Source organism: Amblyraja radiata, chromosome 36, assembly GCF_010909765.2.
Source record: "Amblyraja radiata isolate CabotCenter1 chromosome 36, sAmbRad1.1.pri, whole genome shotgun sequence".
Classification (NCBI taxonomy): Eukaryota; Metazoa; Chordata; class Chondrichthyes; order Rajiformes; family Rajidae; genus Amblyraja; species Amblyraja radiata.
In genome coordinates, this window is record NC_045991.1 from 10,575,630 (window position 1) to 10,587,291 (window position 11,662).

General features: G+C 47.4%; 1 protein-coding gene across 1 annotated transcript; it reads right to left on the reverse strand.

Moving 5' to 3' along the window:
- Positions 1 to 9,027: 9,027 nt before the first annotated feature.
- Positions 9,028 to 10,745, reverse strand: LOC116966221 (ras GTPase-activating-like protein IQGAP1). Its single transcript, XM_033012366.1, has 3 exons — positions 10,735 to 10,745; positions 9,836 to 9,998; positions 9,028 to 9,192 (listed from the first exon to the last, which is right to left on the reverse strand). The coding sequence occupies exons 1-3, from the start codon at positions 10,743 to 10,745 to the stop codon at positions 9,028 to 9,030; spliced, it is 339 nt and encodes a 112-aa protein (XP_032868257.1).
- Between the last annotated feature and the right edge of the window lie 917 nt (positions 10,746 to 11,662).

The following is an 11,662-nucleotide window of genomic DNA, read 5'->3' on the forward strand; positions in this document are numbered from 1 at the left end:
TCATTCCACTCTCTGGCTATTGGGAAGACCAGACCCATTTTATTGTGGAGAAACAACTCCATAGACACAAAAACATTAAGGAACATTCCAGGGCGATAGGAACTGGAATCTTCATATTGCTATTATTTTCCCAAATACTGCAGTTGTGAACAGTGTGATTAGATGAATGAATTAGTGTGCAAGTGTAATACAAACATCAACTCAAACACAGCATATGAGCCATTTAAAAATAAATGATTTAAAAAACATTAAAAATTACCATAGTCAAAATTTATAAACATTTTATTCTTTAACAAGAATTAACCAAATTATGAAGGAACAGAATTATGAACTATATCACACACACAAACTGTTCCCCCGCAACATTGATTACACTGCGAGTCAGATCGCGTCCGGTTACTGAAATGGACAACAAAATGCCCAGGTTCCGCTCCATTGCCTACACGTCAGCCCATTGCATTACGCAGGAGTGGCCTATCTTGCTCCGCTATAGGATCTTTGGTAGGGATTACCTGAAATTAGAGAAGTCAATGTTCATACCGCTGGGTTGCAAACTGCCCAAGCGAAATATGAGGTGCTGCTCCTCCAATTTACGGTGGGCCTCACTCTGGCCATGGAGGTGGCCCAGGACAGAAAGGTAGGATTCAGAATGGGAGGGGGAGTTGAAGTGCTGAGCCACCGGGAGATCAGGTTGGTTAATGCGGACCGAGTGGAGGTGTTTGGTGTGTGTGCGTGTGTGCGTGCGTGAGAGTGAAAGAGTGTGTGAGAGAGAGCAAGAGAGAGGATGTGTGTGAGAGAGAAAGTGTGTGTGAGTGAGAGCAAGAGAGAGAGGGTGTGTGTGAGAGAGAGAGGGAGTGTGTGTGAGTGAGAGCAAGAGAGAGAGGGTGTGTGTGTGCGTGTGAGAGAGGGAGTGTGTGAGATAGGGAGCGAGAGAGGGAGTGTGTGAGATAGGGAGAGAGAGAGGGAGTGTGAGAGAGAGGAGGGGGGCACGAGAGGGTGAAGTGGACAGAATTTGTGTACGTGTGGGGGGGGGGAAAGTGGGGAGAGGGGAGAGAGAGGAATGTATATGTGCAGCTTTAAGGATCAATGGTCAGGTAGCATTTGGAGTATTGCATACAGTTCTGGTCACTCCATTACAGGACTGATGTGGAGGCTTTGGGGAAGGTACAGAGATGGTTAACCAGTATGGATTAAAAACAAGGAACTGCAGATGCTGGTTTACAAAAAGGGACACAAAATGCTGGAGTAACTCAGCGGGACCGGCAACATCTCTGGAGAGAAGGAATAGGTGATTGAAGAAATGACCCTAAACGTTACCCATTCCTTCCAGCATTTTGTGTCTTCATAAACAGCGCCTATCTATCCATGTGGCGGTGTGCCAGCAGGCTGGAGGAGCGGGCAAAGGCCTTGCCACAGAGCGGGCAGGTGAAGGGGAACTGGCCGATGTGGACTCGCCGGTGCTCCAGCAGGTGGTCAAGGCGGGTGAAGCCCTTACCACATTGAATGGCGGTGCTGGCTCGAAGGGCCAAATGGCCTATTCCTGCACCTACTGTCTATTGTCATCACCACTTGGTTTGGGAATAATTGGGTTCACATATGATGATTGTTTGATGGACTTTCAAACTCGCTGGAGTTTAGAAAGATGATGAAACATATTGAATAATGAAAGGCTTGGATAGAGTGGATGTGGAGAGGATGTTTCCACTGGTGGGAGAGTCTAGGACCAGAGGTCATAGCTTCAGATTAAAAGAATGTACATTTTTAAAGGAGATGAGGAGGAATTTATTTTGTCAGAGGGTGGTGAATCTGTGGAATTCATTGCTATCAGACAGCGGTGGAGGCTATGTCAATGGATATTTTTAATGTGGTGTTTGCCAGATTCTTGATTAGTACGGGAGTCTGGGGTTATTGGGAGACGGCAGGAGTATGGAAAGGAAAAGATAGGTCAGTCGTTATTGAATGGCAAAGTAGAATGATGGACTGAATGTTCTAATTTTGCTCCAAGAAACATATGAAGCTGGAGAAAACCCACGCGGTCACAAGGAGAGCGTACAAACTCCACGCAGAGTCGGGTTTCCGTGCTGTGAGGCAGTGGCTCTACCGCCACGCCACCTGATAACCAGTTGAAGAAACGTTTTTTACCTCACTCAACAGGTGTGTTACCCAAGGTAGATACAAGATGCTGCAGTAACTCAGCGGGATAGGCAGCATCTCTGGAGAGATGGAATGGGCGATGTTTCGGGCCTTCAGACTGATGTCAGGAGAGGGGGCGGGACAGATAGAATGTAGTCGGAGACGGTAAGACTAGTGGGAGAACTGGGGATGGAGAGAGAGGGAAAGCAAGGGCTATCTGAAGTTAGAGAAGTCAATGTTCATACCGCTGGGGTACATTCGCTTGTGTGGTAATGACATATAGCTCAGTGTTGACCTCTGTCGTCATCCAACCTGTTGACACACAAGCGAATGAACCCAAGCAAAATATGAGGTGCTGTCCCTCCAATTTGTGCTGGGCCTCACTCTGACAAAGGAGGAGGCCCAGGACAGAAAGGTCAGATTGGGAATGGGAGGGGGAGTTGAAGTGCTGAGCCACCGGGAGGTCAGGTAGGTTTAGGCGGACTGAGCGGAGGTGTTCGGCGAAACGATCACCAAGCCTCGCCGACGTAGAGAAGTTGACACCTGGAACAGTGGATGCAGTAGATGAGGAGACTTACCCATGTCCACTTTGACCCGCACCAACATGGCCAACTCGGTCTGGTAGGTACGGGCGCAATTCAAAACCACGCCGCACAGCGCAACCTCTGGCGAGCGCAGGACCCGGAGCGTTTGAGATACTTTGGCCTCCTTGATTGCCTGGTTAATGGCAGCCACCCCGAGTGACACTGAAAACATAGATGGGGTAGAGTGAGTTTAGTTTGGAGATACAGCACGGATGCAGGCCCTTCGGCCCACCAAGTCCGTGCCGACTAGCGATACTTGCACAATAACACTATCCTATACACACTAGGGACAAATTGTTTAAACGTTTATGGCAATATATTAACCTACAAACCTGTTACATCGGAGAAAACCCGCAAGGATGTGTTCTCAGCCCCCCTCTTTACTTCTTGTACACCTACGAATGAGCAGCCTTGTACAAATCTAATTCATTTTTCAATTTCTCTGATGACACTACCACTGTGGGCCGGATATCAAATAACGATGAGACAGAGAATGAGAACCTCGTGTCCAGACAACAACCTTTCGCTCGTTTATAATTGTGTGTTGTCTTTCTGCTGACCGGTTAGCACGCAACATAGCTTTTCCACTGTACCACGTGACATTAAACTAAGCTCAAAATCAACTACTCAGCGGGTCAGGCAGCATCTATGCAAAGAGGAACAGCCAACATTTCTCAGTTGCACCCGAAGCCTTGACTCTGCTGCCCTTTCCACAGATGCTGCCGACTCTGCTGAATGTTCCCAGTATGTTCCGCTTTCAATCCAGCAGTTTGTATTTTAGCTTCATTTGACACCGAGCGCTCGTTGCCATGACGGAGCCTGTCTGCATGCAGCTACTGATGGAACGACTCACTTTTTCTCGCCATCTGACTGTCTTGATTGGCCTTGTGAATCCCCTCCTGAATCTCCTCCAGCCAGAGCAGAGGTGACGTTTCGACCCGAAACGTCACCTATTCCTTCACTCCATAGATGCTTCCTCACCCGCTGAGTTTCTCCGGCATTTTTGTCTACCTTCGATTTTTCCAGCATCTGCAATTCTTTTTTAACATCTAAAATCAGAACCCTGTTCCTGCTTTCTTCCCATATCCCTTGATTCCGTTAGCCCCAAGAGCTAAATCTAACTCTCTCTTGAATCATCCAGTGAATTGGCCTCCACTGCCTTCTGTGGCAGAGAATTCCACAGATTCTCAAATCTCTGGGTGAAGATGTTTTTCCTCATCTCAATCCTAAATGGCCGACCCCTTATCCTTAAACTGTGAACCCTGGTTCTGGACTCCCCCAACAGGGCACGTATGTGAGGATGCTCTTCATTGACTATAGCTCTGCATTCAATACGGTCATCCCCACCAAGCTCACCACCAAACTCCACCAGCTAGGCCTCAGCTCACCGATATGCGCTTGGATCCTGAACTTTCTCACGGAGCGCCCGCAGGCAGTGAGACTGGGCCCGCACCTGTCTTCCACCATCACCCTGAGCACCGGCACACCACAGGGTTGTATACTAAGCCCCATGCTCTACTCCCTCTTCACTCACGACTGTGTCCCTGCATTCGACACCAACACCATCGTGAAGTTTGCAGACGACACAACAGTGATTGGGCTGATCACCAACGGTGATGAAACAAACTACAGAGCGGAGGTGCAGAACCTGGCGGACTGGTGCGCCAATAACAACTTGGCACTAAACACCTCCAAGACCAAGGAGCTGATTATTGACTTCAGGAGGTCCCATTTTGGAGAATACGCCCCAATCTCCATTTATGGGGAAAGTGTGGAGAGAGTGTCCAGCTTTAAGTTTCTGGGCACTCACATTTCAGAAGACCTCACATGGTCCACAAACACCGCCGCGCTGGTCAAGAAGGCACAGCAACGACTGTTCTTCCTGAGGACATTAAAAAAGACTGGTCTGCCCCAACAGCTGCTGACAACGTTCTACCGCTGCACCACAGAGAGCATACTAACGTATGGCATCTCTGTGTGGTATCTCAGCTGCACGGAGGCGGAGAGGAGAGCTCTTCAGCGCGTCGTCAACAGAGCGCAGCGGATCATCGGGACAGAGCTACCAGCCTTGGAGGGCATCTACCACACGCGGTGCCTCAGGAAGGCCCTCAGCATCCATAAGGACTCATCACACCCCTGCCACGGTCTGTTTCAACTACTTCCCTCCGGCAGACGTTACAAGGCCTTCTCCGCCCGAACCTCCAGACTCAGGAACAGTTTTATCCCAAGAGCTATAGCGGCTCTGAACCGGCCCTAATGAGTGCCCCCCCCACCCACCCTCTTTGGACAGTCTCCCTCAGATGGTCACGTCAATCAATTCAGCTTGTTTATTTATGTATTGTATTTATTTACCTTTCTTGTACATCAGTGGAGCTGCACACTAAATTTCGTTGCACTGACGTGCAATGACAATAAAATATATATTATTATTATTATTATTATCAGGAACATCTTACCTGCATCTAGCCGGTCCAATCCTTTAAGGGTTTTATATGTTTCTATAAGATTCCCTCTCATCCTAAATTCCAATGAATACAAGCCCAGCTTGTCCTGACCCAATCATGACCCATTCTTTCATCACCGTTCAATCTGTCCCACGCTAAAGTCAGAGTCCCACGCAAGAGAGGTTTATTAGAACGTTGCGTGGATTAGATGCGCACGCACACACACACGGGAACGTGTCTTTGCATCTTTAAGGGCGCCGCCTCCTACCTTTGCCTTGTGGCGCTTGGCTGCGGCAAGCACGAGATGGTAACGAATGGCCGCGGGGAAGTCCAGGGCAGCCAGCCCGGCGCAAGGCATGAGGAGAGCGGCGATGGTCCGCTCGGGATCTCCGCCGTCCAGCGCTTAGTTTATCAAAACAATGGCGACGATTTCTGCAAAAAAAACGTGCGGAGGTTACCCAAGTGGGTGCATGGGGAGAGGGGAAGATGTCACACTCTCAGGGCAGTCATCTAGTGCCGATGGAAGTGATAGGACGAGAACTAAGCCGTTCAACCCATCAAGTCTACTCCGCCATTCATAGAAACATAGACACATAGAAAATAGGTGCAGGAGTAGAGGGCATTCGGCCCTTCGAGCCTGCACCCCCATTCAATATGATCATGGCTGATCATCCAACTCAGTATCCTGTACCTGCCTTCTCTCCATACCCCCTGATCCCTTTAGCCACAAGGGCCACATCTAACTCCCTCTTAAATATAGCTATTAAATATTCAATCTATCACTCCATTCTCCTGCCTTCTCCCCATAACCCTGTTCCCTTATATTGCCTGTGGGATTCATGGATATGGATGTCCTGACATGTTCAGTAAAGCCGACCCATTTGTGCTTCCAAGGACGTCTATGCATCATAGTGGTGGGGACAAATAGAACAATTCAGAGCTGTTCAGTTTAGAGATACAACGCGGAATCATGCATTTCAAGCCATTTAACCTACAAACCTGTACGTCTTTGGAATGTGGGAGGAAACCGAAGATGTCAGAGCAAAACCACGTGGGTCACGGGGAGAACGTACAAACTCTGCGCAGACAAGCACCCACGAGATCCTGTCCCACTTATGAAACCTGAACGAAAACCTCTGGAGACTTTGCGCCCCACCCGAGGATTCCGTGCGGTTCCCGGAGGTTTTTGTCAGTCTCCCTACCTGCTTCCACTACCTGCAACCTCCGGCAACCACCTGCAACCTCCGGGAACCTTGATTAGTACGGGTGTCCGGGGTTATGGGGAGAGGGCAGGAGAATGAGGTTAGGAGGGAGAGATAGATCAGCCATGATTGAATGGTGGAGCAGACTCGATGGGCCGAATGGCCTGATTATGAAGAAGGGTCTCTGCCGAAACGTTGCTTATTCCTTCTCTCCATTGATGCTGCCTCACCCGCTGAGTTCCTCCAGCATTTTTGTCTACCTTTGATCTTTCCAGCATTTGCAGTTCTTTCTTAAACATGATCCTATCACGTATGACCATAATGAATGTCGGGGCCCCATCCGTGGCAACTCTTTGAATACCTTGTGTATCCTTTACATACCTTGACTGGAACCGGCGGAACAGACCACCATTTGGCAGTACAACGGGTAGGAAGGTGGAGCCAGCAAAGCATCGTGGCGCGCAATTAGGGCACAACATTCACATGACCATCCACTGCATCCTGACCTATCGCCAGCCGTCTTGTCTATGTCTTGCCACTGGATACAGATAGGCCGGGACGAGTAACATTTGCAAATTTGCAGATGACACAAAGCTGGGTGGCAGTGTGAACTGTGAGGAGGATGCTATGACAATGCAGGGTGACTTGGACAGGTTGGGTGAGTGGGCAGATGCAGTTTAATGTGGATAAATGTGAGGTTATCCACTTTGGTAGCAAAAACAGGAAGGCAGATTATTATCTGAATGGTGTCAAGTTGGGAAAAGGGGAAGTACAAGGGACCTGGGGGCCCTTGTTCATCAGTCAATGAAAGTACGCATGCAGGCACAGCAGGCAGTGAAGAAAGCGAATGGCATGTTGGCCTTCATAACCAGAGGAATCGAGTATAGGAGCAAAGACATCCTTCTGGAGTTGTTTAGGGCCCTAGAGAGACCACACCTGGCGTATTGTGTGCAGTTTTGGTCCCCTAATTTGAGGAAGGACATTCTTGCTATTGAGGGAGTGCAGCGTAGGTTTAACAAGGTTAATTCCCGGGATGGCGGGACTGTCATATGCTGAGAGAATGGAGCAGCTGGGCTTGTATACTCTGGAGTTTAGAAGGATGAGAGGATATCTTATTGAAACATATAAGATTATTAAGGGTTTGGACACGCTGGAGGCAGGAACATGTTCACGATGTTGGGGGAGTCCAGAACCAGGGGCTGTAGTTTAAGAATAAGGGGTAAGCCATTTAGAACGGAGATGATGAAACACTTCTTCACAGAGAGTTGTGAGCCTGTGGAATTCTCTGCCTCAAAGGAGGTGGAGTTTCTCTGGATACTTTCAAGAGAGAGCTAGATAGGGCTCTTAAAGATAGCGGAGTCAGGAGATATGGGGAGAAAGCAGGAACGGGGTAGTGATTGGGGCTGATCAGCCATGATCACATTGAATGGTGGTGGTGACTCGAAGGGCTGAATGGCCTCCTCCTGCACCTGTTATCTATTGTCTATTGAGATAGTGAGGCTGACGATTTGTACAATTCTCCCTCATATTAATCCAAGTCAAGCGCACGTCATGACTTCAGGACCCGTCCCGCCCAACTGGGCGAAGCAAGATCTCTACAGGAGCGCGTGCAGTTGAGAAGAAGCGCACAGCAGAAGCTCAGAGGGAACGTGCCGCGCGCAAGGCTCCAGCCACTTCAACTTCTACTGCAGCACCCACACAACTGTATCCCATATTTGGGCGAGTGAACCTTCCGGGCCCGGATCTGTCTCACTAGTCACCTCCGGACTCACAAACTGTAGATCAAGAAAGTTGCAGCAACATCTGCTGTAGGCGCACCGGAGAGGCGTGGATTGGTTTGTTGAAAATGCTGATCAGAGGTTGGTGATCAGTTTCAATCGTGACTGTGACCAAAGATGAAATCATTGAATTTCGTGCAGGCGAAAACAACCGCCAACAGCTCTTTCTCAATGTGGGCACATTGTTGTTCTGTGTCAGTCGAGGTACACGAGGCATACGCAACAGTGTTATTGCCGTTGCCATCATCTGTCCGTGACGACTTGGCCTGCGCCACAGTCTCCTGCTTCCTCTCCAGGAATGCTGAGGAATGCTGGTTCAGTCTCCCTCAACTGTGAAGCCACCTGCTCTCTCCCCGCGGGGAAAGAACGGAGATGGTCTCTATCGTACACGTGCTCGTCTTGTTTGTAAGCCGGTTGTGAAGTACCCGGACTATGTTTGTCTTTCCTCCAGTTTATTATCAATTGCTATGCGTGCCTTACTTAGTTAATGGGTTTGTACTGTTATTGATTCTTTAAGAGGGAGGATGTAGATCAGTGTCACTCATGTTATGAATCATGCTTTTGTAGTTGCGCCTACTTGCTTTTACAGTAACCCTCCCTGCCTGTTTCCCTGAGAATTAGAGAAAGGTGCTAGCATGAAGTTATCAATGCTATGTCGTTAATAAAGTCTTTGGACCTTTATCATGGTGTAAGGCTTCAGTTATTACCACAACCGTAACACAACACAAACAAAAACCACATGGTCTTCTAGGTCTACGAAGGACGAACAACAACAACAACAACACCTTGCGTATGGTGTGCAGGACAAAGAGTTTCACTGTGACAGGGTCACATGTGATAATAAAGTATCAAACGCTGAACATTGCAGTAAGGGGGCTTTGCTTGCTTACCGCTGCACACTCTTGTCCTTGACCTCGGTCAGGCCCGTCGCTGGGGTGAGCAGGCTGCTCCAAAACGCCCCGACGTCTCCGGCCTCCAAGGCTCGATTTATCAGTGCCACTGCCGAGAGCATCTCCACAGCAACGTACAGTTCCTCCAGAGTCAGCTCACCCTGCACGAGGAGAACACAGCACAGTCAACCTCACACCCACACAGCACCATGGGGTGTCAGAAAGCATGAGTAACTCAGCGGGACAGGCAGCATCTCTGGAGAGAAGGAACGGGAGACATTGCGGGTCGAGTCCCCATTCTTCAGACATTACAGCATTACATCCCTGTCTTGTACACTGCAAGGGCCAGGAAGTGAGCGGACAAGATCATCTCTGACCCCTTTCACCCTGGCCACAAACTCATTGAATCACTTCCCTCTGGAAGGCAACTCCGGACAGTCAAAGCTGCCACAGCCAGACATAAAAACAGCTTTTTTTCCCACAAGTAGTAGCTCTACTCAATAACCAAATGTCTGCAGCCTCCTTTTGCTCTGGTATTTTATTTAATTTACATGTTTAAACTGTAATGTTTTATTATTAATGTTTAATGTTTTGTGTCATTCTTAATTCTTACACTGTGTGTGTCGTGTTGTTATTGGCGAGTGGAGCACCAAGACAAATTCCTTGTATGGGAACATACTTGGCTAATAAACGTATTCATTCATTCATGTTGTGTGCCGATACATATGCCAATTATACGCTCTTGGATCTGAACGTCTGCAGTGTGAGCTGGCGGTGAACGGGAGCTGGCGGTTGCTTGCTCACCTGTGGTTTCTGCCGCTGGAGAGCAGCCAGTTCCCTCTGGTACAACGCCCCTGCGAATGGGTAGACCTCGGGCAGTTTGGCACTGGGGTCCATCAGTTCATCGTCGTCCCAGCGGGGATCCCCTTGCATATGGCTGTGTTGATCCTGGCCACGGACTGCATCACTGGGGCACAAAGAGACAGTCAGACTGGGGACCGGCAACACTGCTTGGGACGCAATGATCAAAGCAAAAAAGTTAACCGGACTCACCCGGACACAAAGTGCTGGAATAACTGGGCGGGTCAGGCAGGTAACGTTTTGTGTCACAACCCTTCTTCAAACTTACAGGGGGAGACTGAGGGAGAGGAGGTGAGAAGGGGAGACTGGGGGAGGTGGTTAGAAGGTGAGAAAAAGGGTCCCCACCCAAAAACGTCACCTATCCACGTTCCTCGAAGATGCTGCCTGACCGCTGAGTTACTCCAGTGTCCTTTTATGTAACCCAAAATGTACAGTTCCTTGTTTCCACATACTGCTGATTTAACTTATTTACTTACTTATTATTACAGACTCAAGGTCCAGATAAAAGACAAGACATTACAGAATAAATTGTATACATAAGCACAGTAAATTACATTCAAAAGCACAATACATGGTTTAGGATCAAGAATAAAAATAATCAGTGTCCTACAACAAGACAACGATACCAATGTCTCCACAGCTGGGATTGGTAGCATGTAGTGCTAAACCTTATGTTTGATAAAGCCACGATGATTTCATTCTCAGACTCATTAATCTGGCAAATAAATGTATGTAAAAGATTTCTTAAGACAGTTTGTAAAGTATTGACTCCTGCAGCCACAAACATTTCACTTGCACAGGGCTCTCGCTTAACTTTTTTTCCCTGTTGCCAGCCGGCTAACCTTGGCAGCATTTTAGGTTGCCAAATGACAGTTTAGGTGGTCATTTAAGATGGCTTGCATGACGCGTGCTCGGAAGAAGTGCGTAGTTACCCGTCGGAATTATGCTCAATTAAGCATTCACATATTATTTCTGCTTCAAATAAAGTCACAAACTAACATATTCACCAATCAAGACATGATATATACCACAATGACATGCAGCAAAATTATAATACAGTATCTCAACTCTTTTTACACATTGCAATTAATGCAATTTTTATTATATCTTTCCACTTCCAAACAAAAATGTGGTTGGATTATTTATCGTATGATCAACCTGTGTCAATAAATCCTGGACCATGGTAACATATATGCTTAACTATGCACACTACAGATTGATGCAAGTATGTTTTCTGTGAAGGACCAAAAATTATCATGACATGGCCATAGCATGGGTCGTTATTGCTATTGGTACAGAAACACTCTCGCTTCCCACATAATTTATCCACAACAAAATATACAGGTTGCAAGGAATTTTCTAAAGGCATTTTATGATAATAGCTGTTAAAACTGACTATACCCATCTGACAGGTTAAACATTACACTAACTAACAAGAGATGGCCAAAGGACATCAAATGCAGCAAATGTTCTTTTGGTAATATATTTAAAGGTGTCAAGACACCACATTACCGGACATTCAGATTAGATGTATGTGTTGTGAACAGCAATGAAGATACCCAGTTTGTAAGCAACAATTTAAAAAAAAAATTGTTGATAAACGCTGTTTCCATCATTCCCACTTTAGAATTAACATTAACATTTCAACTGAAATAACTCCTGACCAAATTTGTGATGTATATGACTGACTGTAGAAAAAACCTGGATAAATCCAACATATAGTTGTGAATGTTGCTCAGTAAATAACTACAGTACTGATAATCCATATTA

Bases quoted from the DNA above. Each gene is read 5' to 3' on its own strand.
- LOC116966221 (XM_033012366.1), bottom strand. The intron at 9,193-9,835 runs GTGAGCAAGCAA...CTCCTCGTGCAG, and splicing joins TCCAGCGGCAGAAACCACAG to GGTGAGCTGACTCTGGAGGA.